Source organism: Crotalus tigris, unplaced genomic scaffold (genome assembly GCF_016545835.1).
Source record: "Crotalus tigris isolate CLP2741 ecotype Arizona unplaced genomic scaffold, ASM1654583v1 scf7180000019762.1414395, whole genome shotgun sequence".
Lineage (NCBI taxonomy): Eukaryota > Metazoa > Chordata > Lepidosauria > Squamata > Viperidae > Crotalus > Crotalus tigris.
In genome coordinates this window covers 1,153,983-1,177,399 of record NW_024097700.1, presented here as the reverse complement: position 1 = coordinate 1,177,399, position 23,417 = coordinate 1,153,983, and the positions used below count along the sequence as shown (strand labels likewise).

Here is a 23,417-nt window from a genome sequence, read left to right as displayed (position 1 = left end):
GCAGATTATTAAAATATTGTATTTAGTTTTGGTGTCTGTGTTGCTATATAGCCCATAATTACTCTGCTGAGTAGAAATAATTACATTATACAATATATGCCAATTGTAGGTAATTGCTTTCATGGCTGAAGAACTAAGGAGTTTGTCACAGTTGCCAGTGTTTGCAAATTGATAATAACTTTGTGGCTCTGCATAATACTAGTGCATGTAAAAGTTCAGTTAATTTCAATGCAACATGTATACTTGGTTAAAGGATTGTGCTATGTATGGCCATAATTTCTGAGGCATACAATGTCTCTTCACTTTGCAACGACCGTAGGAGACAAACGTAGTAATTGTCTTTCAACTTCTCATCTGGAAATCTAGAATAAAATGGCTTAAGTGGAAACTTTCTGGAGAAACATTATGGACTGGCTGATTGAAAAGTTCTACAATATGGGAAGGTTGAGGTAGAATGGGAATTCTTGGAAACTGAGGCAGATACATATGGGGGAAGTGAGAACCTTTGGCCACATTATTCTGCCCTTGGATAGGCACAGCTGAGCATAGCCTGCCATTTTCTACAGTACACATTTTTTGTTCTGGCACCTATTAGATCTAGTGGATAAGGCGCAAGGTTAAAAACCGAGAGACCATGAGTTCTAGTTCCACCTTAGTCATGAAAACCAGCTAGGCGACTTTGGGGCTAGATGCTTCCTCTCAGCCCAACTTACCTGACAGAGTTGTTGCTGTGGGGAACATAGGAGGAGAGAGAAGCATTGAATATGTATGTTGAGTTATTTATAAAAGTAATAAAATGGGATAAAAATAATTTTTTAAAAATGCATCTTGTAGTAACATTTCAAGCAGTGACTAAGAGAGGTGAAGCTGGAGCCTAGCAAAATAAACAGATTGGTGGATTTATTTGCGGGATCATGTATTGGATAAGGCAGGGGTAGGCAGTTATGGCCCTTTTATGACCTGTGGACTTCAACTCCCAGAATTCCTGGGCCAGCACGGCCATAAAAGGGCCACAGTTGCCCACTTCTGGGATAAGGCATGTTATATCATTTCACTTATACTGGTAAACATTCACCATTTGAGCGGAAATAACCAGTTCTCCTCACTGGCTGTTATGCATGGCCAAGAATGGGTATCTTGAGGTTTATTTTATTAGCTCAGGGCAGCAGTCTGGAAATTTTATCTAGGGACCAGGCTCACATATCATTTGGTGAGATAATCTCAGAGTGAAGTAAGTTAGCCTGTTTACAAAGGATCCCCGCTGTATTGAGCACCATGTAACCAGGTTTTGCTTAAGTACATTCATACAGACCCACTTTCACTCATAGACCCACTGAATCCTCACCAAACTGATCAAGGAGTCCTCCAGTCAGCTTCACGTGCGCCCCTGCTTTTTATAGCAATGCATTACTTTTCGACCTCAACTGCGCCTCATGAGTTGCTGCTGTTATTACTGAGATCCCTGCTTGATGTGCACTTTTCACACAGTGGTCAGCTTCCAGACTACTCTGGTTTCAAATTGGGTCATTCGCTGGTCTTTACATATCCAAGACTGAATTTCTTAGAGTGCTTTATACTTAGCTTTCTCCGTCTGTTTGTTGGGGTTTTTGTTCCCCTCCTCACAGGCCCAAATAAAGTCCATAATATTCTCCAGCACTGGAGATGGATAATCCACGCAGTGGGTTGAGACTGTATTCCTGGCCAATCAGATCAGTCAGCCAAAGTTGCCACGCCCCGTCTTGGACCATGATCCTTTAGTCTTGACTGATCTGGCCATGAGACATCTACAACTTTTGGCTCCTGGGCAGGTATAGTTCCTTTCCATTAGGGGGGATTTTTTTTTTTCTAGTAGCTGAAATTGCTTAGTTTAAAAGCTAATTAGAGATAATTTAATTCAATTTAATTGATCACTCAAAAATTTCCTTGATAAATTGTAAGACTCAGGAAGTCAGATTCCTACAGGGGAAACCACCCCCACTTAAAAGGGGGAAATCCCTAATTCCCCTCCCTAACCCAAAAACCCCAGCCACCTTCCAGCAGCCGGCAGCCGCCTTAAACAAACGGGGAGGCTCGGGCAACCCCTCGCGTTTAAAACAAACAAACAAACAAACAAACAAAAAAAGACAGAAAGGCAGGCAGTTAGCAAGGGAAGTGGAGGACAAAGGGGACGCATGCTGGGAGGGAGATTGATTAAGGGAAACAGCTGGCGTGCGAAGGAGCAGTCTTTTCACTCCAGGCTGCTCAGGATTTTTTAAACGAGGCGCCATTGTCTGCACAGCTGGAAGCACGCACAGCTCTTTGTTACAACCGCACGTGGCATAGGCAGCCTTGTTAACACATGCGCAGTAGTCTCCTGGCAGCAGCGGCCATATTTTTTGTCCAAACAGGGGAGTTAAAGTTCCTTGAGAAAGCTAGGTTCAGCCGCTGGAGTGAATTAATAGGCAAGCAGTACTGGGGTACTAAAGCATCTATTATTCATCCAGAGACATTCAAATCAGACACATAGCTACTGGTTCCAGGACTTGGTGTCTTCTACCTAAAGTAAATAAGAACCTTTCATAACTAACTGTGTTTAGTTGCCTTTGGCTCCTTCCAGACTTCGGGTCCCCCATTAGTGGCCCGTACGCCTCTGGATTTAGTGGTGGGTTCCAGGCATCCCCAGTTGCGTGCCTGTCCTTACCCACCATAGTCAAGCCGGGTTCCAGGCATTCCCATTAGCGTGCCTGTTCTTATCCGTGCACAGTGACTAACTCTGACAATTTGCAGAGTCTGCTCCTGAGTTCCAGACGCCCCCAGTAGTGCGCCTGTCCTTACTCAAAGTTGGAGCTCTCCTACTACCTGGGTCCCCCCTATCGCGGCCCAGCGTTAGTGGAGAATGGAGGAAGCAATCATTCCCTCCACTGGAGCCCCGCCTTCATCCTCTGGAGCACCTGCTTCAGAGGATTCGGAATCCTCTGCAGCCCCTAGAAAGGCTGCAAGGAAGTCATCAAAGAAGGCTGACAAACAGGCAATCAGAAGACACCAAGCCCTAGAAAAAGAGTTCGACAGAGCCCAGAAAAGGGCCAGAATTGAAAATAGGCAGAATGGGGGAATAGGTCCTGATCTACCGCTGGGTCTCCCTTCATCCCCACGGGCCATTTGGTCATTAGGGAGCTCATCACAGTCCCAAACAGAGGGTGGGATAGGCGAATTCTCATCGCTCTCCCGATCCCCCTCCCCACGGAGGTTACAGGAAACCCCGAGGACCATGCTAACCACAGCACCTGCAGGGTCGCAGGCAATGGTCACTCCTCCTGCATTGACGGGGGATCTGCTAGCTACCCTAATAGCACAGGCAGTGGACTGTGCATTTGAGGCCAGGGCTCAAACTTCAAAAGCCAAGCCTCTAGGACTTAGAACGAGGCATCAGGAGGAAACGGAGGACCATCAGGACCTCTCCTCCGTCTCAGACTCGTCGGTCTCTGAGGAAGTTTACCTGGACCAGCCAGGTACGTCACAAGGGATTCAAATGTCTGAGGAGGAGGAGGACACCTCACCTCAAGGGCCGTCCTTCAGCGGCCTGTTTAACCCTTCTCTTTTTGTTACTATTCTGCGCAAGGCTGAGGCCACAGCCCATTTGGGGCATGGGACACCAGCGGAGCCTGTCACAGTTGACACGGAGGCTGAGCCGACGTTCGCCGAAAAGGTAACCACCCAACACCGCATACCTTGCCCGACCATGTTCCTAAACACAATAAGGAAACAGTGGGCAGCGCCAACCTCCCTACCGCTTCCTAGCAATGCGGAGAGGAAGCTATTTAACGTAGCAAGGGAGCTAGAGGGAACATTGGAGGTGCCGGTGGTGGACGAACCCATAGGTCCCCTGATATCGGACACGGCCATATCAGGAGATTTTGCTGAGGCTCTTAAAGCCGAGGACCGAAAGAGTGAGTCCAACTACAGGAGAACGCACCAGGCAATAGCTTGGGCTACCAGGGCGTCTACCTCCGCGTCCTTTTTCACCAGAGCCACACTTTGTTGGCTCCGTGAGTTACAGGGCCGGGTTCCCATGGAAGATATACGCACTCACCAGGAACTGAGCAAAATGGTAGCGGCCACGGAATATGCGTCGGACGCAACACTTTTAGCGACCAAGTTTTCAGCCAAGGCAATGGCGGCAAACAACACGAGCAGGCGCATCCTCTGGCTAAAGAACTGGCAGGCGGATACCAAATCCAAGTGGAAATTGGCTTCGGCTCCGTACCAAGGGGCAAAGCTGTTTGGTGAGGCACTAACGCCATACCTGACAGAGAACAAGGACAAGCGCAAGGTCCTTAAACACATGCTTAAAAGGCAGGACAAGAGACCCGGCTCCTGGGGAAGGAAACAATCCTTTCGTACGGAAGCCAGGGTCAACTACTTTCAAAATTCCCAACCCTTCCAAGCTAGACAGGATAGGGAAAGACAGGGGGACAGACAGAACACAAGACATAGGCAAACACAGGGAAGACGGCCCTTTCGGGGGAACAACCGCCCCTTCCGCCGTACCAGATGACTCCCGCCCAGACCTTCCCATAGGGGGCAGACTAGCAGGGTTTGCTCCCCAGTGGGAAGAGACCACCACGGACGTATGGGTCAGGAACACCATACGTCATGGTCTATCTCTAGAATTTCTCTCAAAGCCCCCGAACCGCTTCCGCCCGTGCCCCTGTCCCACAAACCCAACAAAGAGAAGGCTCATGAACGAGGCCGTTCAGCACCTTCTAAACATACGGGCCGTAGAGCCGGTGCCTATGAACCAGAGAGACCAGGGGTTTTATTCTATCCTCTTCGTGGTCCCAAAACCCTCGGGGGGTTGGAGAGCCGTTTTGGATTTGAAAAGGCTAAATTTCTACATAAAATACCGCAAATTCAAAATGCAGACACTACGCTCCATCCTTGGAAGCGTAAGGAAAGGGGATTTTCTGGCATCGATCGACCTCACGGAGGCATACTTGCACATCCCTATCTCTCTGGCTCACCGCCGCTTTCTACGGTTTGCCTACAGGGGGCACCATTTTCAATACAGGGCACTTCCATTCGGCCTGTCATCAGCGCCCAGGGTGTTCACCAAGATTCTGGCGGTTCTGGCAGCACAACTAAGAAACGTACCAGTCAGAGTCCAGTGCTACCTGGACGATATTCTAATCCAGTCATCGTCCGCCCAGCAGTCTCGGGCGGACCTAAAGTTAGTGATAAAAATGCTGCAGGACCACGGCTTCTCGGTGAACTTTCCAAAGAGCCATCTAACCCCAACTACGAGAATACTCCATCTGGGAGCGGTCATAGACACAAAGGAATGCAAGGTGTACCTATCACAGGAACGCCTCAGCAGCATAAAGAAAGCCGTAAAACAGGTAAGCCGCGGTCAGTCAGTGACGCTGGTCTGCCTTTCCCAGCTGCTAGGGAAGATGATATCGACCATAGCAATAGTTCCTTGGGCAAGGCTGCACTCAAGAGAACTGCAATGGTTCATGCTCCCGTTTCAGAGACAACAAATCAGTGCATCACGGAAGAGGGTAGGCATACCTCTGAGAGTACGACACTTCCTCAGGTGGTGGCTATTTCCAGCTCTCCTCAGGGGGTCCCCCTTCAGGGAACCAGACAGAGTAGTAGTCACAACAGATGCGAGCTTATTCGGCTGGGGAGGCCACTTGGGGACCAAGTGGACACAGGGCCGCTGGTCAGCGGTGGATCTCCGACACAACATAAACTGGCTCGAGCTGCGGGCTATTCACCTAGCGTTAAGGCATTTTCACAGCAGCATAAAAGGCAGGCACGTACTGGTCCTGACGGACAACGTGACAGCCAAGGCCCACATAAACCGTCAGGGGGGCACACACTCTCGCTCGCTCTCGGCCGAGGCCCTCCTACTGGGGGCCTGGGCGGAACAAAATCTGGCCTCCATAAAGGCCGACCACATATCGGGGGAGGCAAACATCCAAGCAGATCTGTTGAGCAGATCAACAATAGATCACTCGGAGTGGCAACTACACCCGAGGATCTTCAGGGAGGTCTGTCACCGCTTCGGGCTTCCCCAGGTGGACCTTTTTGCCTCTCCTTCCAATGCCCACCTAACTCGCTTCTTCTCCCGATTCCCATCCAAGGGAGCAGAGCAGACGGACGCGTTACGGAGCCCATGGCCAAGGGGGCTCCTGTACGCGTTTCCACCCTTACCTCTCCTTCCGGCGGTAGTACGCAAGATTCTGCGGGAAAGGGCCGAGGTAATCCTTGTGGCCCCTTATTGGCCAAGGAGACCTTGGTTCGCAGACTTGAGGAGTCTCTCCCGCACGAATCCATGGCGGATTCCTCCGGAGAGGATCTCCCTCAAGCAGGGGGAGATCTCCCACCCAGAGCCACAATGGCTACAACTAGCCGTCTGGCTCTTGAACGGTCAATTTTAGCCAAGGGGGCTTGCTCACAGGGTGTAATTAGGGTCATACAGGCATCAAGGCGCCCCTCCACGAACCGTATCTACGAGGCCACGTGGAGAAGCTTCCAATCATGGTGCTCTAAACAGGAATTGTTACTCGAAGGGATCACAATTCCCAAGATCCTAGAATTTTTTCTAGATGGCCTAGAGAGGGACCTCTCGCCAAACACACTGCGCAGGCAAATTGCCGCCCTCTCAACTATACTTTCTGCCAGCCCCGGTGAATCCTTGGGCAAGCATCCCTTAATACGATCCTTCCTCAAGGGGGCTGCAAACATCAGACCGCCAACCGTGCACAGGTATCCATCGTGGGAACTACCACGAGTACTACAAGCTCTTACCAGAGCGCCCTTCGAACCACTCAAAACATGTGACATTCGCTATCTGACCCATAAGGTAGCATTCTTGGTAGCCATCACGTCAGCTCGGCGGATATCCGAGTTAGCTTCTCTCTCAATGAGGAAGGACCTGTGCCATTTTCACAGGGACAAGGTAGTCCTAAGAATAGACCCTTCATTCATTCCAAAGGTCAACTCCCTTTTTCACAGATCACAGGAAATAGTCCTACCAGACTTCTGTCCAAACCCAGCTCATCCCCTGGAACAACAATGGCACACCTTGGACGTACGCAGGGCACTAAGACATTACATTTCACGCACAGCGGAATTCCGACGCTCGGAAGCGCTTTTCATATCCTTCCACCCTGCTACTAGGGGCCGGAAGGTCTCGTCCTCTACCATCGGTAGGTGGATTAGGGCATGCATCACGGGGGCATACCAGGCGGAGTCCTTGCAAGTCCCCAAGCATATCACAGCCCATTCCACAAGGAGTGCTGCCACCTCAGCAGCATGGGCCATGCAGGCTTCTATTGAAGAGGTATGCAGGGCAGCCACTTGGGCCTCGCCCTCTCCATTCATTCGTCATTACAAAATCGACAGGTACTCCTCTGCAGAGGCCTCCTTCGGTAGGAGGGTTCTCCAGCAGGTGCTAGACCAAAGTTGCACACGGGACCAGTCTATTCCCCAACCCAAGGGACAATAGGCTTTGGTATGTCCCACTGCGTGGATTATCCATCTCCAGTGCTGGAGAAGGGGCGTTGACTTACCTGAACGCCTTTTCTCAGCACGGAGATGGATAATCCACACCCACCCTTATAGACTAGAATAATAGGGTATATTTAGTGGAGCCAAAACGTCTTACTGTCAGTCAATGGCTGCGCTCGAGTCAAGACTAAAGGATCATGGTCCAAGACGGGGCGTGGCAACTTTGGCTGACTGATCTGATTGGCCAGGAATACAGTCTCAACCCACTGCGTGGATTATCCATCTCCGTGCTGAGAAAAGGCGTTCAGGTAAGTCAACGCCCCTTTACAACATGTATCTGTCAGTTTCCATACCTACAGCATTTCTGATTATTACTCACTGTAAAGAATCCCCTTATTTTAAGATTTATGTTCTGGTTATTTCCCTTATTTTCTTGTTTTTAAGTTTTGGATTTCTCAGAGACAAAATTCTCTAAATCACCTGCAGCTTCAATTTTTGTGTAATCAATCATTTCTGAACTTGGTGGTTTGTGAATCTCCCTTTATCCATCCTGTTTGCACCATATTTAAGCTCCCAGCTCTTATGCCGTAGCTATGTTATAGAAGACATGGTTATCTTTCTCTTCTGAAAGAATAATGGATGCCCAGTCTGTGCTTTGTGTGGTTCCAGCTTCTATTCTTCAGTGGTAAATACTTAGTGTATGAGAGAGAAAAGTGTGTATGTGTTTTAAATTTAGTTTAAAATTTCAGTTACTTAACATTTATAATTGGTAAGTTTCACAAGACATCAAAACCTCTTCTTAATGTATTATTCATTTGACGAATAGTAGAAGAGTGATCACTACAACTACATGTTAAAATAAAGTATGCACATATGTATATGCTTGAGTATGTTATGTTCCTTAGATGTGTAATAAGACCTTAATGCAAGCAGTGTTAAAAGTGTTTTTATCTGATTTGGTAGGTTTTTATTTGATTTTATTTAGTAATTTGTCTTAAAAGGTCATATATAAAAAGACAGGATATACATCCTGAAACAAAATCAAACTAGTTATATCTGTACATTTCCAACTGAATCTCAATGGGAAGAAATAATGTGACATGGATTAACTCTTTATTCTTTTTTCTATTTTTTTTTTTACCACTCTTTGGTTTAATAGAGGGGTTTTTTTCATGGAGAACAAACTTATTTGAAATTTAAATGTGCCTAAAGGAAAGCCTAATAATTCCTTTTTTCCCTTGGGAATTAGGAATGTCTTTTGGAAGAAAAGTTTTGCATACAAAAATATGATTATTGCAGATACTGGAAGTACTCAGTTGTTAGGGTTTATTAGTTGGAAACCAAACCATTATGATTTTTTTTTTTGGTTCTTCTGTTTTTGACTACAGGTTATATGTCTCCGCATCCGTCTCCCCTGGGAGCACCTGAGCACGTGTCTAGTCCAATGTCTGGAGGAGGTCCAACTCCACCCCAGATGCAGCCAAGTCAGCCAGGACCCATGATGCCTGCAGAGCAACAAGTGATGAGCCAACCCAGTAGAGGCCCTTCACCTTTCAGTCCTGTTCAGTTGCATCAGCTCCGAGCTCAGATTTTAGCATACAAAATGCTGGCTAGAGGACAGCCAATCCCTGACAACATTCAGCTTGCTGTACAAGGGAAAAGGTCACTGCCCGGGATTCAGCAGCAACAGACTCTTTACAGAGCATGCGGTAAAACAGCTACCTTCTATATTGTAATACCTACGCAAGACTGAGGACAAAATTGTGGCCTTTCCTTGATTACGTATAAATCGTAATTCAAAGAGTGACGTGAGGAAAAGAGTAAAAGGGAGTCCTGTTCTTTTCTCCCCTTTTGCTTCAGTGCATAGATGTGTGCAGGAGCAATGTGGCTGAGTAGCACAGGCAACGGATGCATTATGGGGTCCTGAGTAATTTAAACACTAGAAAACTTCTATATGGGATGGTGGAATATGCATTTCCTGTAAATGTCGTGGTGAGAGATTTTCTATACATTTACCTCAGAGCAGAGAAAGAAAGAAACAGAGCTGTATTGAATTCCAGAGAGGTCCCTGAAGTTAAATAAAGTGTTTGCCCTCAAATAAAAATTGTGGTCTAGTTCCTTGTATATGTTTAATTTTAGTATGAACTAGGTAGATGGAGCAAAAAAGGGGGAACATCACTACATTTTAATTTGAAAACCTCTACAGAAATGTAAAATTTAAATGTTTAATTAACAATGAGCGCACGCGCACACACACACACACACACACACACACACACACACACACACACACACACGAAGGAATTTCCAGAAAGTCACCACTAAGGCACAGAAGCTGTTTTGCATAAAGGTTCTTGGTACCTTCCGATAAGAGCTCATGTGCATTTTTCCTTGCAGCAGCTCTTCCCATTGTTGGACAAGGAGTTGCTTCAGGGATGCCAGGACTTACAGCTGCCATGGCTCCAAAGACTTGGCCAGAAGGTAAAACTGCAGTACCGTAACTCAAAACTATCAGAAGCTCATGTGCAGTTAATCATGATAGCTGTGTTCTAAGCAGAGAAGGGGAAAGAAGAAGCAAAGAAGGTCTTTTCAAATTCTTTCCTTTCTCTATATTGTCTTCATCTTCACAATAGCAGGTAGTGAATGCTGTTTTCTTCACAGATAAAAGAGAGCAGAGACAACCATGATACATTTTAGTGCTTCCCCCCCCCTTTTTTTCTCCTCCTACAACTCCTTTTGTGGAGCATCTCCAACAGACAGAAGTTTTTTCTTGTGAACACCTGTTTAACAATGGCTGTCACAGAGAAGAAGGAGTCAACCTATTCCCCAAAGCACCTGAAGGGAGAATAAGAAGTAATGGGTAGGAAATTAATAAAGAGGGATCCAATCTAGAGCTAAGGACAAATGTTCTGACACTGAGCATAATTAATCAGCGGAATGGCTTACCTTCAGAGGTTGCAGGTACTCCATCACTGGAAGTTATCAAGACCAGACAACCATTTTTTCCAGAATAGCATAGGGTCTGCTGGTTGAGCAGGACTTGAATTAAGAAACCTTCAAGGTCCCTTCCAATCCTATTATTCTATGTTCTATGCTATGCCCACATGGGAAGTGAGGTTGAATAATAGTTCTAGTGGAAAAGAAGAAGCTTTCATTTCAAGGAGTCATCACAATATTCTGCTTCCAGAGATACTGATCTAAGATTTTGACAAGACTCCAAGCTTAAGGTAACAATAATCTCTGAAAAATATTTTTTCCTTACATTTTTTTTCTCCCTAACTTGGTTTTAATAGCTTCCATGTTACCTATTCTACTGTTGCCTTTTTAGAATATGAAAAGAGTCTTCATTGCTTTCTTGCTCATTAACATTTAGAAAATCACACTTGCTCAGTTTCTGGAATCCCAGGCAAAAACATATTTGCATTGTCGTATCAGATGTGTGAATAACAGATACAAGGTTTCAAGGCCTATTCGCTTTTTTTCTGATACATTTCCAGGATCTTGACTGAAAAATAATTTGTCTGCATTGAATAAAAGCTCCTCCTCCCACTTTTGTTGTTTTGCATCTGAAATTCCTTTAACATTATTCCTTTGACCCCTTTTTTCCCCTTTAATGCAGTTTTACCAACATCAATACAGGGATAATTATGAGACCCAAACCATAACTTGAGAATCAGAGCAAACTGAAAATAATTCATGTAATCATAGAGTAGGTCAGAAATGTTACTTCTGGGAGTTGAAATCCACAAGTCATAAAAGAGCCAAGATGTTCAACAAAATAATTTTCTATTAAGATACTTAGATTTTAACCAGTATTTATTCTACCTCACTTTTTATTTTCCAGGGCAAGGAGTGGATATGAATGCTTCAAGTACACCCCAAAAACTGGCTGTGCCACCTCCAAGTGGAAGGCCGTCACCTGCCCCTGCTGCTACCCAGCCTCCAGCTGTAATGCCAGGTCCTTCTGTACCACAGCCTGCAGCTAGTCAGCCTTCACCTATTGTTCAGCTGCAGCAAAAACAGAATCGTATCAGCCCCATCCAAAAGCCTCAGGGGCTGGATCCTGTTGAAATTCTTCAGGAACGGGAATATAGGTAACAGCCAAAATGGAGTGTTTCAGATTAGTTTGCTTTGTGAGTTACGATTCTTATTGTCATTTCAAATTTTTAAATGAAATTTCATAGCAATTATTACATTTTCTGGAAAAAGACTGAAGATCAGCTCAGAAGTCCGGCTGGGGAATTAAGGGCACGGGAAGGCTGAATTAAATTGTTAAATCCCTAACCTTTGGCATCCTGTTGTAAACATTTCAGATCTAGAGGAAATTTTATGGGCATAACCACAAAAGATTGTTATAGGAAATTTGCAGCTTCCAAGCAGCTGAATGCAAGGTTGAAGATGGTCCCCCTAATATAAAATCAAACCACTGACTGGTCATCACAAAACCTTCATTTCACGCAATATAAAACTATATATTTGTCCCACAAAAGTCTAGTATCAATAGTTTACAAAAATGGGGGCATTCTTTAAATTAGGAGCACTACCTTTTAATTTTAGGAGTAGCTCCTAAGAACACATTCAATTCCTCCATTATAAATTGCCTTTATTACTGTTGGATATTCAGTATAATTTATCTATAAAAGTGTGATATTTTTTAAAAAGTACTGCTTTATTTATCATATTTGTTTCTTTGATCTTCCTTCAAAGTCTGCAACAGTGTGTATGGTTATTCATTTCACTGTATCCTCACATTCCTGGAAGAAAATAGGCTAGACTCAACAATTACCAGTCAGTTTGGGATTGGAATTTGGATTTAAACAGAAATCTTCAAAATTCTGGTAGTTTTTTTTTAAAAAAAATGAGTTTTTCAACCAGGTTTAAATAAGATCAATTACTGTAAAAAAAAATGTATGCAAAATCATAAAATTGTGCTACTCAATACCTCTTCTATTTTTTCTATTGCAGTTAGTTATCTCCCTGAAAAATGTTTTTTAGGAAATTGAGCACTCTAAAAAGACAAAATGAAGCACGAAAAAAGTATTTATATGTGTATTTGGAAGGATTAATAGGAAAAAAAATAGATCTCTCTTTACATGAGAGTACATATTTTCCTTCTATCTACTCTGTAGCCTAATATGGGAGATTCTATCTATTCTGTAGCCTAATATGGGAGATTCTTTATCCGTTTTCAAGTTCAAAATTGGTTTGCCATCCAATTTATATAATTTATAATTTTCCTAAATGATACAGCTCATTGATTAAGCAGGTCTTTCCTTTTCCTTTTTTTCTTTAGTCCAAGCCAGAGTTTTTGATCTGGTGGCTCAAGGGTTGTGCAGATTTGGTTTATGTGCATGTTGTATAAATATTTATATTTCCCCCTATCTTTTCATTTCATTTCCTTAAATCTCTTGAGTATGTATGCAGTATGTGTGTGTTTCTGATTCAGTAGAGGACCTTTTTTATTTGCCAAGCTTTAACCGAAAACAGTTTTACTCTAAAGCCAAAAAAAAAAAAAAACCCTCTAAAACAAAAACAAAAAAATCTGGAACTTTGTATTTTAGTAATGGGAGAAGGGAATTCCATTTAAGTGAGATTAAAATTGGAATAAGTCCCAATAAGATTTGATTTTGGTTGGACAAACTTGGATGTTTTAAGAATGTCTTAAAATCATAAATTATATAGGGGAAAGGAACCATTTGGCCTATTGAATCCAACTCCCTATTCAGTGGAGGAATCCAAATTAAAGTATCCCAGATAGCTTCTACTTACAGGCATGCATTGAAGGCAAGGCCATTTCCTCTCTGGATAATTGGTTCCACTGTCAAAGTATTCTTACTGTCAGAAAGATTTTTTTTTCCCTAACCCACCATTAGAATCTGCCTTCCTGTAACTTTAAATCCATTATTCCCTGTTTGGCACTTCTGAACAAGAGAGAACAGGTCTTGACCTTCTTCAGGTGTGACATTCTTTCAGGTATTTGAAGAATGTTATATCACCCCAACTCCAGATTTTTTCCTCAGAGCTAAATATACCTAGCTCCTTCTGTCTCTTCACAGAATTTATTTTCTGATCGTCCTTCCTGCCATTGAAATAATTCTATTCTAATTTCTATTCACCCTTCTTAAGTCTGATGAAAACAGAAAAACATAGAAAAATAAATTTTCATATTCTCAAAGTTACCCTGTGCATTTGATGTTGCTTAATATTTCACATGGTTGTTTTTTTTTGTTTGTTTGTTTGTTTTTTTTGCATCTCCTGCAGGTCAAATTGCAGTATGGTGTCTCTGTCAGCTTCATTGTGCTTAACATATAGAGGTTTACAATGAAGCTATAGTCTTCTTAAGTGTTATCCCTTTATTGTGAAATAAATATCTATAAAGCCTTCATATATTTAATATGTTGATAACAACTTGATTTACTTTGCTATTTTTAAAAGCTGGGCCAGTGTGATAAATTTATGCACAAGTTCTTAAACAGCCCTCTTAACAAAACAAAGTACTTGTTCTTCTTTAATCTTAATGAATTCTTCTGAAATGAATTATGTACAGTGTAATTTATTGTCATTCCACTATGAGCAAAGCTTTTCTTCATACTATTCGTAAAAAAATTACATATGGTATTCTCCTGAAATGATGAGCAGAGTGGATTTTATCAAGTGGATCTCTTGTATTGCCTCTCCTTGCTCCTTGGGTATCAGTTCTGCAGTGTGGCACCTTCTCTAGAATCCAGTAACATCTGTAGTTGTGTTCAGTTGGTTCAAGGGTATGGTGCCCTTTTGCAAGAAGATCTTTATCATTCCTTTAAGAATTCTCATTCTGCTTCGAAAAAGACAAATAACTACACTGTGGAGATTAATTAAACAAATTTTGGACAGGGTTAGTTTAAATCCCCAAAGCCCTTTAACTGGCAGCTTTAGGAAACTGCTTTCCTCTTTGTCTTGATTTTAGGACTTAATGGCTTTTTAATATTTTCCACAGAAGATAAAAATAGCCTTATTCCCCCATCTGTTTTAAAGATTAGGCAGTGAAGATGATTTAAGTATTTGATACCTACCGGTACATTTTAGGACAAAGTAGTTTGCCATAAAGTATTCCAAGATGCCACATAAATTATAATTCCATGTATGATGCAGTGCCATAGTAATTAAATAAAAGCAACTGTGAGCCTCTTCCTTTTAAATCTCATAATGAAGACCATTCCACTATTTATTTTTTGGAATTGCTAAATAAGAACTACAGATTTTAAAGTTGGTTTCAAATTAATGGCAATGCTGATAATTTGGTATCATTGATAGCTTCTTTCAATGCACATGCTTCAGCTAGTTTAAAAACATGTTCTTTATTTTGATAGCACTTATTAAGACAAATGAGCCATTGTAGCTGTAACACCATTTTAGCTGCCTAGAAATTATCCTGAAAGATGTGTACTTCCTCACTATAGTTACTTGTTAATTTTGCATCTTCGCTAACACAGTTAAAGAATCTTTTAGCAAAGATCTTAACCACAGTTGAGAGTTAGTTGTTCCCTGTTTAATTAGAATCTCAATGCACCATTTGAAATGGCTTTCAGATTGTAGGCTGAACATTACATTTAGCCAAGGATGATGTTGTTGAACTGCTTAACTGCTGCCAAGAATAGCTGAAAAAAAGGATTCTGTGAATAGGGAGAACTTTTTCTGGATGCTGGATGCTTGATTTGTCAGTGCTAGATAACAGATAACGTCACTTCATCTGTTCTAGCTCAGTGTATTAGAAATGTGATCATATAGATCAGCTACTCTAACATTTCTTAATAGAAGATCTTTTTGAAACAACAAAGGCCAAGAGACCCAGTTTTGAGTTTTTTTGTGTTTATATCAAACTATGGGTTCCTGCATTTTCATTCTTTGATTATCTATATTACATGTTGCATGGTCCAGTAGCCTTAAAATAGTCATTATGGTAGTTCAAGTTGTTTTTACATTTCATGCAGACATTAAAAACAGCTTTTGTAACTGCTCCAGCCACTACTGATATACATATGATGTCTTTGTTCTCAGGAATTCTGGCCATTGATAAGGGGCTTGGCTGCATGCTTTGATACTGAAGAAAGAGAGAGAAGAGCAAGGTTATTAGAGTAGGGGTATGGGAAGGAAGTATTGGAAAGAGACTCCACCTTAAGTGGCTTATTATAAGTCTACCTGATAACTTTTACAGTTTTTAACCTGCTAAGGAAGTTTTTTTGAAATCTGAATGTTTCTCCATTCTCGAATTGGCCAGCTATGTGGGGCTGGACAACAACAGAATTTGAAAATTCCAGATTTCTTTGCATGAAATGTTTGTGCAACCTATGTGTGTGTTATTCAATAGTAAAAAACTATGACCCAGTTCACTTTTATTTGTTTTAAAGCACAGGCTCTACTGAGTTCAAAACGATTTGCTGTCAATAATCCATGCATAAAGCAAACTTGAGAGGTCAAGAGATAGTGAAAGAGACTTGGAATTGACAAGTTCATTTATTTATTTATTTATTTATTTTCTGTCTTGTATCCTTACCTACATAGGCTTCAGGCTCGAATTGCACACAGAATTCAGGAATTAGAGAATTTGCCTGGTTCTTTACCTCCAGATCTGAGGACTAAAGCCACAGTGGAGCTGAAAGCGCTTAGGCTACTGAATTTCCAACGCCAGGTAATGAACTGGGGAAAAATATATATTTGTTTGTGATTAGATACTTAGGCCTTTATATTTTAGTCAGTCTATTTTAAAGCTAAAGAGTAATTGGCGTACCAATGAATTTTACATGTTTCTTCTATCAATCTATAGAAGAGAAGCACAGCAGCTGCAGTGATGCTGTGGTGGTGCAGTGGTTAGAATGCAGTATTGCAGGTAACGCTGCCCACAGCCGGGAGTTCGATTCAAACTTCTATCCTTCGGAGATGGATAAAATGAGGGCCCAGATTGTTGGGGGAAATATGCTGACACTGTAAATCATTGAGAGAGTTCTGTAAAGCACTATGGAGTGGTATATAAGTCTTAAATGCTATTGCGGTGCCTCTTTTGTCTCTCACATAATTTCCTGTCCTGCAAGGATTGCAAGGGTTTAGAAACAAGTGAGTTTTCATTTCCAAGGAAGAAAAACAAAAATGTCCTGGTCATGTCCTTGGGGTAGTCTTTTCTTGCAATTTGCATGGAACAGAATATGACACCAAAATATCTTAGTGTACGAAAAGCATTAACGTATGCAAAAAAATGCAAAAACAAATTCCTTAGGCAAAAATTCATATAAAAATCATACATTAGGAAATGTACATTAATGTTTGTTAATTCTGTGTGTGTGTGTGTGTGTGCCTATCAAACAAAACATATACTTTTTAAAAAAGTTGCAAACTAATAATGAAACAAGAAGGAACAATTTGGAAACAAAAAGATTTTGTTGATTTATCATCAGCAGTTACAGGATCTTCCTGGGTCAGAAGTTTTATTTTTTTCTTTGTGTATATTTCTGTGCATACTTGTCTTCGCACCAGCAGCACTTCCTGTATACATTTGGCACCATTTATCTTATTTTACTGTCTAAAACTTTTCATAAAATAGGTTAAGTTTAAGGAGAATGTTCTTTCCATGTTTACTATTTTTATTTTTTAATTATTATATTTTAATGACTTAGCATTCCACCTGCTATACAATATGGGCCTCGTGCTGAGAATCGTTTTATTGACTTCTCTTTTTTTGATGCGATCACAACAAACAGTGGAGTTAAAACTTAAAAAAAAAACAGAACAATAAATACATACCTAGCAAGTCTATGAAACTAAAATCGGGCAAGAAATTAATTTGACTCTATAGCTACACTTTTGATATAAATGCCAGGATTGAATTGATAAAGTCTCTTTTCTTTTAAAACTAAGAACTACCTGGTCGATTTATCAAATTCAAATTCGCTCGCTTTACTTGATCAAGAAACTTATCTTAGAATCTGGAAGTCCCATCGCAGTGATATTAGACATCGAGAAGAAAAAAGAAAGAACACTTTGAAATGCTTTTTTCTTTTCTTTCTGTTTTTTATTAGTGCAATTTCTCTGCCGAGACACGATTTCCTTTTAAAATGCTGTCTCTTCTGGTTCACAGCTGCGACAAGAAGTAGTGGCGTGCATGCGTCGTGACACAACTTTGGAGACTGCTCTGAACTCCAAGGCATACAAACGCAGCAAGCGGCAGACCCTGAGGGAAGCCCGAATGACTGAGAAACTTGAGAAACAACAGAAAATAGAGCAGGAGAGAAAACGTAGACAGAAGCACCAGGTATTTTACTCTTCAGTGACTTTGGGATTGTTCAGTGTGTGTGTGTGTGTGTGTGTGTGTGTGTGTGTGTGTGTGTGTGTGTGTGTGTGTTTCCACTGCAAGTGGGTTGAATAACCTGCCAAGGGCCCACTCATTGCTTTTTTATCTTGCTGGATGTGCTGGCTTGGCTCACATTACTCTGCAGTCCATTTGTCAGCGAATGGCCATGCAAAGATTGGAGGAAGATCCAGCTGCTTCTTTTGTGTCTCATGTATTAACATAATGAGAAAGAGACACAGTGAATTGGCAGCTCAATACATAAATTGAGAAAAAATCTGAAAGGGTTAGAATTTGCTGATACAGAGGAGTCCACAGGATATCCAGTACTTTCATCAAAATGAAACTGTTGTGCCATTGTGAGACGAGCTCCGTCCCGTTCATCCATGCATGTGAGAACACAGTGCACATACAAAAGGGGCGGAGCTTGCATAGCGTTGGCACAACACTGTTTTTTGTCATTTTGCCAGAGTCCCCCGCGTATATTGCTGCACTGAAATGTATTCCTGATTGTTGAAAATCTGTCAGCTTTTTTGAGAAAGTTCACATTTGTTCCCACCGTCATACTTCACTGACATAAATCGTGTTAAAAAAAATACTCTTCCTCGGATCCAAATGGCAGAGTGTGTTGTTCTGTGGTTTTTTTGGTTATTGATATGTAACAAACTTAATAGGTGCAGAAGCTCAGTACTTCTGGATCTGGCAGGAAGTGAATCTCTAGGATTTTAGTCTCTCCCAAATCTACTAGGAAGTATCAGAGATTGAATTGGAAATGTTCTTCAGGTAAAGCAGGTAACTCGGATGCTGAGTTGAGGCTTGTCCTGATACACATTTCAGGAAATGAGGCTGCTTTATACGTCTGGTTCTTTTTGGTGGATCCAATATTTGGTAGTCTTTTGTAATGAGAAATTATGATGTAGAAATATATCTAATGGAATTAATAAATATTATTTCCATCAGTTGGCATGTTAATAGACATTACCTGCCGCACGATTTTTTTAAAAAAATGAAAATACCAGGAACTGAACTTTGGATTTTTTTACACCAGCTATGTCCTCTTTCTAAAATAATCAATCTATAGCTGATCTCACAAATGCTAAGTAGCTTGTGTCCATTAGAGGATTTCAACAGGGAGGCTTCCTCTTCTGCATTTTAGAACTATCTGCATTGAACTTTGAGATCCTCACTGAGAATTATAATTCCAGAAACAATGATTAAAAATAGTTCTTAATAATGTTTTTTAGCTGGATTAGAAACCACATTCTTGGATACACAGAGAATGGAGGTTCAGATACTCACCAGGCTGAATAAGCTTTGAGCCAAACAGTTGCAGGAAGTGCTGGACCATATATACAGATATATTTATATCCCCCTAGGGTATGGGTGTCAAACTCGCTACATCATGTGTCGCAACATATCGTGACTTCGCATTGCCGGAGATGGGGTGGGCGTGGCCTCCGCATGATGCAACCGGCCTGCGGGCTGGCAGTTTGACACTCCTGTCCTAGAGCATCTTCTTTGTCCCACACCAGAGAGAACATCTCTCCTCATCATGGCTACAGCCTATTAGCTACTACCCAGGATATATCAAATCCAATTGCAGAATATCATGACTTGTAGCTTTTGTATTAAAAAGGTTCAAAAGCCACTGGCCCTTGAAGAAAGAGACTATCTTTTTTTTTTTTTAAAGCCCTGTTTCTCACAAGAAATAGTTACCATAGAATCTGCTCAGTACAGAAGCCAGACGGGCCAGATACTTTAGCTTCTGCAGTAAGAAAAATCTGTAGTGTCTCTGCTTTCAAGAAATTGCCTTTCAAGAAACTGGCAGCTGCTGAAATAACTATATATCAAGAGAGGCAGGAAAATAGGGAGGTAAGGTTGCATTAAGGTTGCCATAACTGGGCTACATAAATCGAAATGACCACTAAATGGCAGCAAAGAATTGGATTGGCCACCCCTCTTTGCTGGCATGTGATGATTATCTGGATTTTTGCAAACTAAATATGGTAATCCTAAAAGACTGCATCAAAAACCTAAAGATTGCCATGAGCCAGGTTTCATCTCCCAATATGTATGTACACATATGCCTACGTATGCATTTGAGTTTAGTACAGTTAAGTTAAATTTAGCTTTATCCTCCTACTTTTTTTGTTAGTTCTATGTTGAGGAATGTTTGGAGTGTAACCAGCAACATTTGTCTTTAAATTCTCAAGATCAGAAACAGCATAGTACTCCAAATTCCATCAGGCAAAACCAGTTTGGTCAACATTGAGGACGTATAGCAGTCTGTCCTCATACAGAATACTGCTTGCTTGCTACCTACTGCTGTTCTGCATTGAATAAAAAAATATTGGTTTCATGTACTTGAGTTAAATAATTTTGCTTTTGTTGGTCCCCTGGCCTCAGTTGATAGTTATTACTTTTGTTTTAACAGGAATATCTCAATAGCATTTTACAACATGCTAAAGATTTTAAAGAATACCATCGGTCAGTGGCTGGAAAAATTCAGAAGCTTTCCAAAGCTGTGGCTACTTGGCATGCCAACACAGAACGCGAACAGAAGAAAGAAACAGAGAGGATTGAGAAAGAACGAATGAGAAGGCTGATGGTAAGGGGTGATGTAATCAGTTATGGAGACTGGCAAAATTAGTCTTGTTTTGGGGATCAGAAGAGAAGCTTAAAGGAAAAGTTATATTAAGCCTGTTTCTTTAGAATTCCTTAAAATATTCAGTCAAAATTACGGGAGTTAAGGAAGTGATACGCCTGCGTTTAGAGGCAAGTTAATTTTTGTGGAAGATGGCCTCAAAATAAATAAATAAAATAAAAAAGCTTCAAAGGAGTATATCCCGAGGACAACTTTGTTAGTGGGATCCTGTGTCCCTCCCCCAACATATTTCTCTTGTTATGTTGGATTATGTGAAGAAAACAAATGGGGAAATGCTTCTTATACAGTTATCTAAACTTAGTGCCTAGACATACTGAGATGATAATCTGATATTTTATATAATATTTCATTTTTAGAGATTGAAAGTTGCTCAGTAGAAATTTTTGTCATAAAACAGCCTTTCTTTCAAATTCTTCAAACTATGTTATTTTCCTTCCCTTTCAGATACATTTGAATCATACTAAAACGTAAATGTTTCAGTTGTTTTCTACTCTCAGGCATGTTTTGAAAATAAGTAGTATATCAAAACAGTAGTTTGATCACAATAAGCATTGGAATGTCATTGTTACCAATGGCATGTGTTTAATTTAATTTTCGACCCAATTCAAGATTTTCAACAAAAGAGCTTATTGTAAAGTCCACACAGTAAGGGGAAAAAAGTATATTGATAGTTTTACCTGATATGTTTATTCTCTCCAAATATTATTAAATTGCAAATCCCAAATCAAAGCTAGGTTTGATTACTGCTAGAAATTGTGGAAGATGAAGTTCATAAACATTTGGATGCCCTCATGTTGCTCATCTCTCCCCTAAAGAACAGTAGAAAATAAATGTCTCACTAGACCAGTGGTGGCGAACCTATGGCACGTGTGCCAGAGGTGGCACTCAGAACCCTCTCTGTGGGCACGCGTGCTGTGCCCCAGAGATGGCGAGGGACTGGCCCCCGCCGCCCTGGCCCCGCCCACCCAGTCTGCCGTGACCACAACCACACCCACCCGGCACCCAGTGATAAATAAGTAGGTTTTGGGTTGCAGTTTGGGCACTGAGTCTCTAAAAGGTTCGCCATCAATGCACTAGACTCTCCACTGGTGCTTTGAGAATCATTACCATCCTGCATGTCTTAAATAGTAATAAATGTGATCAGTTGATATGTCACCAGTAGATTAGGAATTACAGTCTAATTTGTAGATACGATTTGTAACTGCATTTCCCACTACCATTGAAACCATTGGGGGTCCAACCTTTTGGCTTGCCTGGGCCACTTTGAGTGAAGAGGAATTGTCTTGGACCGCACATAAAATATATAATTAATGTATATAAATAACAAACTTCCTTTTTTAAAGATATTTTTATACAACCTCATGGGGCTGCAATACTAGCTATTCACGACCACACGTAGCCCATAGGCCACAGGTTGGACATGCCTGATTTAAACTAAAACAGGCAAACTGCTCCCTTCCCTTTAAATTGTTCTATGGTGGTCAGGCAGTAAGCGTTGATGTTACTTGAATTTTCATTTGCTCATGCCACTAGGCTGAAGATGAAGAAGGCTATCGCAAACTCATTGACCAGAAAAAAGACAGACGTCTAGCCTATCTGCTACAGCAAACTGATGAATATGTGGCCAATTTGACAAATTTGGTGTGGGAACACAAGCAAGCACAAGCTGCCAAAGAAAAAAAGAAGAGGAGAAGAAGAAAGAAGGCAAGTATAGAATTCAGTTGTTGCCGAAAGACTTTTAAAGAAATCTCCTGTTACCCACTTGCTTTCTTCCAAGGCATTTTTATAGAAGATTTTCTCAGATTTTTTTTTTTAAAGGGACATTTGGCAGATAATAATAAGCATAAAAAGCATTTGATCTGTTATGCCAAATTCCTCTCTCCAGCTCATTCCAAAACATATGGGACATGTTACAAACAGCACTTAAGTAGTGAATTAGAAAAGTGGATCTTTTTTTTTTTTTTTTTTTACCTCCAAACCTTGCCACCTGATGGAATAAGGCTGGGGACCCGAGAGGAACAGACTATAAAATTAACTCATTACACATATTTAAATTCTGTCTGACCCTGCATCTCTAGATTAGTTACAGCTAACTTTATTTTGTTTTATTTCTCAAGCACGACGTAAGGATTATCTTAACACACGGGTGTTAAACTCGCCTCGTCACATGTTGTGTCCCGACATATCACAGCTTTTTTCTCATTGCCAGAGCTGGGGTGGGTGTGGCTTTTGTATGATGCAACCGGCCAGCAGGCCAGCAGTTTGACACCCCTGTCTTAACATCTTTAAGTTGTGATCTCCAAAGTTTCTAATTATAATCGGCACACTGAATTTTGCTCAGGCCATAACAATATACTTTGCCTCCAATAATTCATGTACATAGCCCAGTGTTTCCCAACTTCAGCAGCTTTGAGGTGTGTCAACCTAGTATGTGGGCTAGGGGATTCTGGGACTTAAAGTCTGCCCATCTTAAAGTTGCTGTGGTTGAAAAACATTCGACATAGAGAAATGAAAGAACACTCAAGGGAGCTATAATAATAATAATAATAATAAAGTTGGAAGGGACCTTGGAGCATCTAGTCCAACCCCCTGCTCAGGCAGGAAACCCTATGTCATTTCAGACAAATGGCTGTCCATTCTCTTCTTAAAAACTTCCAGTGCTGGAGAATTCACACTGATTAATTGTTCTAACTGTCAGAAAAATTCTCCTTAGTTCTAGGTTGCTTCTCCCTTTGGTTAGTTTCCATCCGTTGCTTCTTGTCCTGCCTTTAGGTGCTTTGGAGAATAGCTTGAATCCCTCTTCTTTGTGGCAGCCCCTGAAATATTGGAACACTGCTATCATGTCCCCCCTCATCCTTCTTTTCATTAAACTAGACATACCCAATTCCAGCAACCGTTCCTTATATGTTTTAGCCTCCAGTCCCCTGATCATCTTTGTTG

At 41.5% G+C, this 23,417-nt stretch overlaps 1 protein-coding gene across 6 annotated transcripts in view; it reads left to right on the top strand.

Annotated features, from left to right (window-relative positions):
* SMARCA2 (SWI/SNF related, matrix associated, actin dependent regulator of chromatin, subfamily a, member 2) overlaps positions 1 to 23,417 on the top strand; it is a 115,691-nt gene that overhangs the window by 28,601 nt on the left and 63,673 nt on the right. For 5 of the 6 annotated variants that reach the window (XM_039364490.1, XM_039364493.1, XM_039364494.1 and 2 more), the window contains 7 exons: positions 8,883 to 9,203; positions 9,892 to 9,975; positions 11,339 to 11,588; positions 16,036 to 16,162; positions 17,603 to 17,776; positions 20,247 to 20,420; positions 22,011 to 22,181. In XM_039364490.1, coding sequence (XP_039220424.1) covers positions 8,883 to 9,203; positions 9,892 to 9,975; positions 11,339 to 11,588; positions 16,036 to 16,162; positions 17,603 to 17,776; positions 20,247 to 20,420; positions 22,011 to 22,181 — 1,301 coding nt within the window. The remainder of the gene's footprint in view (positions 1 to 8,882; positions 9,204 to 9,891; positions 9,976 to 11,338; positions 11,589 to 16,035; positions 16,163 to 17,602; positions 17,777 to 20,246; positions 20,421 to 22,010; positions 22,182 to 23,417) is intronic. The other variant, XM_039364495.1, reaches the window with a different exon arrangement.